We start from the raw sequence: 4,797 nt of genomic DNA on the forward strand, positions 1-4,797 counted from the left end.
TTTTCATAGAAGAAGAACTGATGTTAATATCAGACTGTATTTTTGCTTCCTTGATAGTAATTGAATTTTTTTTTTTTTAAGTGAATTCAAATACCAGAGAGAAGAGAAAGAGAGAAGGGAGAAGAAGGGGGTGCTGCTAATTATGCGTGGCGATTGTTGATGGCTTGATTGTCTGCGTCCAGCTGCATGGAGGAGCAGGGAGAGGGAGGGCGGTGAGAGAGGCAGACTCACTGACGCCGGGCTCGGAATTCTCCCATCCATTGAAAGAGAGACCCGATTGTGTCCGGGGCCTTTCCGACAAGCACCTGATCCCTGCCCAGACACACTAGTGCGTGTGTGTGCGTTTTCACAGATTTACGCACTAGGAACTCTGGAATCTACAGGCCCCTGGCAATGAGTACCACAGGAAAATGCTATACAACAATTTTTAACAAGACAGAAATGGCTTCTTGCTCTCTAAAATGACTAAGAAAGTCATTTCTGTCAGATTAACAAACGCCAAATCTTTACCCAGACCCTGTCATGACAGCTGGCTCGGTCAGCAAACGCAAACAATTATTTTCCCACCAAGCCTGGGAATTTCAAAGCAATATTTGTCCTTCCCTTCAGCAAATTTAAGAAAGATACTTTAGGTCAAAGTCTTGTTTAGATACTCAGCGCTGCTCACACAATATGATTTTAAAATAGTCTGGATCGAAGTCCCGTCTCACGGTTCAATGTGGTTTGCGCTAAAGTGAGGTCTCTGAATGACTCCTAATACAGGGTCAACTGCCGTGAGGAGGAGGGGGGTGCCACAAGGAAAGCAGCGAGTGGAACATCTGTTGAACCTCTGGGCAGATGGGACATCTCTGGGAGCATGTTTGTGCACAGATTTATAAGATTATGAAGTTTTTGTATTACCCAGCTATTTTAATCAGCTACTCCTGTAGCATGCGGAGCGATGTTTTTGGGGGGTTTTTTTTTTCAAATTGTTGCCACCTTCGCTACAGTTAAAAAGAGCCTATGATAAGTTTTAGTTCTCTGTGGTGGAGACTTTCAGAGTGGTTGCAAAATATCGCATACAGGCTACTTTTGTGGCACCCACAGACCACTGGGCAACACTATTGTTCAAATCATTTTTTTCTCTTCACACTGAAATGTTACATTTGGACTTCTTCATTAGGAACAGAAATAGAGAATCTACAGTGCTGTGCTGTAACTTTTCATGATTCATTTCTAGCTACAGTTGCGTATATCCAGCATTGCAAAAGCTGTGGATATTTAGAAATACTTTCCCTTCGACTTCTGTCTCGAGTCCATCTGTAGACCCAAGCAGAGAAGCGTGGACGCACAGAGTCCGGTTAATGAGTGATAGAAGCGCTCAGCCAATCCGATCTCCGAGCGCCTCTGCTTCCCTCCCTCCCCATGGTTCACGGGGGAGGGCGGGCCGTCTGCCAAAGAGGGGAGTGCGCGTCGGGGTGAATGGATGACGTCGGGAGGCTGGCGCCAGCATGTCTGGGACTGGCGCGTTAGATCAACACAGCTGGGCCGGGATAGGACACACAGCTGGCTCAGGCCTGCATTCCTCCACAAAACAGGATTGTGAGAAAAGAGGAAAATAAGACCCAAATAGGAGCAGAACGGGGCGTGCTTTGATGTAAACTAAAATGGAGCGACATTCTACATGGTTAAAATATAACTTTTATAAAGAGTCTCGCCCAAAAGAAGCCCGATTTTTACATTAAAGGACATCTTAAGCACACAAGGCTTCAATAATAGGAGTGATTTTTCGTTATTCATGGCACACAGTGAGACTAAACAGTAGGCTGTGAACTATCACTGTACCCTAAATGGACAGCCGGGGAATAAGTGGATGAGCCTGTGATTCTTGGAAACTAATTTCCTCTGACCTTTTGCCTGTAATCGGATATAAATTTCCAATATATTTTTATCTTTGTTAGGGAGTGTGTATCTAAAAATGTGGAAGTTCATAAGATTTAATATAGAGCTTTTTTGTAGGGCCGTACTGATGTGCTGAAGCGATTCAGAAGCCTGTGAGAGAGGTGTTTCCAGGGGCTGGACATAGACACATTTCCTGAAGGGCCAGTGATCACGGATAACAAAGTGTGATGAAAGAAGTAAAAGTCCAACTCTAAACCACGTTCCTTGCTATTATTCACAAGGCAGAACCCCATAGGTAATAGAAGCCCTCATTTACACGGTATTCTTCAAAGTGACCTACTTTAAAACCTTTCATCTGTTTAAAATAAAGAGCAATATCAGAAAACGATAGCTTAAAAAATCGATTGACAATTCCCTTCAGGCATCCCTACCTTATTTCCTCATACCTTCCAAACGCTTCCCCAATTCCGTATCAGCCAATGGGATTAGGTTTATTCTTTACATTGGCCAATCACGAGAAAGGGGGCGTCTGCAAGCGTGTGCCTTATAAAAACCAAAGTGTACGCCGCTGTCACTGCACTGTAGCTGTTCAGGACACTGATCGAAAAGACCTCAGCAGGAAATCTTACAAGCCGAGTGAATCGCTCTAGTTTCACCTGCGTTTTCACCATGAAAGCCATCAGTCCCGTCCGCTCGGTGAGGAGCTGCTACAAGGCCGTGTGCTGCATTTCGGAGCAGAACCTCGCCATCAGCCGGAATAAACACTCCTGTCTGGATGAGCCGGTGAGCGCCCTGTGCGACATGAACGACTGCTACTCCAAGCTGAAGGAGCTGGTTCCGAGCATCCCGCAGAACAAGTCGGTCAGCCAGGTGGAGATCCTGCAACACGTTATTGACTACATCTTCGACCTGCAGATCGCGCTGGAAGCAGAGGACACGGCCACGCCGGAGATGGTTTTGTCAATAAAGGTGAGGGGAGATGCGGGCTGATGCTGGGTCGACATCCTCAGTCACTCGTCGCGATCACTGGCAGGAATTTGCCTGCTGGTTATTTGCACTGCATGAATCTGGACTGCAGAGTCATTTAAAGTTCAAGGCCGTGCGCTGTGAATTTTCCAAAGTTTGTTCGCATGCGTACGTGCGCGCATCGCGCTGCTGTTCTGCTGTAGACCGCAGTCACACAGCAGCAGATGGTGCTCTGCGATGTCACACCTCTGCTCAGGCATTTATTATATACTTCTGTTATTGCCAGCTTCTGAAACTTGCTTCTCTTCTCTGTCCTCTCCATTCAGACTGCGGACATTAGTCGCAATTTCTCCAAAGAAGAAGGGCGGTTGTGCCATTAAGATGGAGATGGCATGTTATGGTACGTATATATTCCTAATTGATACATATATATGTAAATATATATAATAATATAATAAATATATATATATATATATGAGGCAAATGTGCCCTGAAGCAAATCATCATATCTTGAATTACTCCTTTTTACTTAAGTTCAAATAAATCTATAAATGCCAGAGAGAATAATGTAAGTACTGATATGCTTAAAAGTGAAAGTCTTCACTCCTCCACTTTCATTATGCTCGCCAATTAGACAGGCCAGTGATTGTGTAGTGGATTCATTGCTATCTGCCTGGGGTTAATGAAAGTTCCATGCTAGGCGCCAGTCTGTCTGCTCCCCTCTGCAGGGAGGGAGAGAGGGAGGGTGAGAGATCTGACTTCACTTTTCTTCCTTTCTCTCCACGCAGGTGCAGGGAAACACATGTCTCCACTTCACTCCGGGCAAGAGGACAAGAGGGGCAGAACGGGTGGGATAGGTATTTGGGAGAGAAGGAGAAGAAGAAGGAGGAGGGCTTGAAGAAAGAAAGAGGAAAAAGTGGACTGTTTCCTAGATGAGTGGGGATCAACAGTATTGCATGAGCAAGAAAACAGAGACTCATTCTTTGGCCCGTGGACAGACAAATCAACACACCAAAGTAGAAGCCAGGATTGGAAAGTGAAAGCTACCAGCTTTGTATGCCTTCCTCTTAAAAAAAACAACCTGGGATTCCTTATAGATAGTCGGAGGAATTGTTCTTCTTTTCTTTTCTTTTCTTTTCTTTTTGTATTGCATTCCAAACAAAAGTTTTTGTGGACACACAACCTGAACTTTGTATCCAAGTCTCATATCACCTCACACAATTATCACCCCCCCCCCCCCTTTCCCCCTTCCCCAAAAGCAAAACACGTTTTCTAATAATCTTGAGAACTAATCAAACTTCTTAAGAAGGTGTACATATCTGCTGGGGGTGTGAAATGTGAATCAATATGGATGTTTCTTTTTCTTTTGTTTTTTTGGGGGGATTGGGAGTTCGCGTGTCTTAGGTATAATCAGAACTCTATACTAGAGTCAATTGTAAATGTTTGCAGGGATTGTGTTATTTCTACAGACAATGTGCTGTGAGTTTCATAAACTCTTTATTATAAAGTTTGCTTTGTATGTACATGTATGTTTTTATGTAATGAAATAAAAAAAAGAAGAATGTGAAACCGTTTTCCTGGTGTGGTGTGTTTGGTCTAGAAAAATGAATGAGTTTGAACTAGTCGTATTCTTCTGAAGACGATGGGGATGCTGACGTGACTTTCTGGCTTTGGATGACAGTGAAATGCTGATACAACAGGATGTATTTAGATGAATCTTGAGGTTGAGTGGTTGGAAATCAAACAAAGGGAGTTTCCTCTCAGTGTTTCTATTTTTCCAAAGAAACCAGTTCATAGCGATTGAATTTCCTAAATGGTGTAAAAGAGAGAGGATGTTATGTGATTGTAAAACTGTGCATCTGATCATTCATAAATCCTGTTAAAATGTCACCTTCATGACACCAGTGTATAGAGGTACAGTATGCTGCCTAGCTAAAGCTACCACTCTTG

The 4,797-nt window shown here is 43.7% G+C and overlaps 1 protein-coding gene across 1 annotated transcript; it reads left to right on the plus strand.

Moving 5' to 3' along the window:
* Positions 1-2,470: 2,470 nt before the first annotated feature.
* Positions 2,471-4,409, plus strand: id3 (inhibitor of DNA binding 3). Its single transcript, XM_085342404.1, has 3 exons — positions 2,471-2,850; positions 3,174-3,247; positions 3,636-4,409. Exons 1-2 carry the CDS (start codon positions 2,551-2,553, stop codon positions 3,225-3,227), a joined length of 354 nt encoding a protein of 117 aa, XP_085198530.1. The 5' UTR covers positions 2,471-2,550; the 3' UTR covers positions 3,228-3,247; positions 3,636-4,409.
* The last annotated feature ends 388 nt before the right edge of the window (positions 4,410-4,797 follow it).

The sequence above is a fragment of the Diplotaxodon limnothrissa genome, linkage group LG19, assembly GCF_057381915.1.
Source record: "Diplotaxodon limnothrissa isolate DT_005_m linkage group LG19, D_limnothrissa_male_GT1.1, whole genome shotgun sequence".
Classification (NCBI taxonomy): Eukaryota; Metazoa; Chordata; class Actinopteri; order Cichliformes; family Cichlidae; genus Diplotaxodon; species Diplotaxodon limnothrissa.

What these genes read in the sequence shown, in the direction of transcription:
- id3 (XM_085342404.1), top strand. Translation starts at nt 2,551, where the DNA reads ATGAAAGCCATCAGTCCCGTCCGCTCGGTGAGGAGCTGCTACAAGGCC. An exon ending in AGATGGTTTTGTCAATAAAG is followed by an intron (nt 2,851 to 3,173) that starts GTGAGGGGAGAT and finishes CTCTCCATTCAG; the next exon opens with ACTGCGGACATTAGTCGCAA.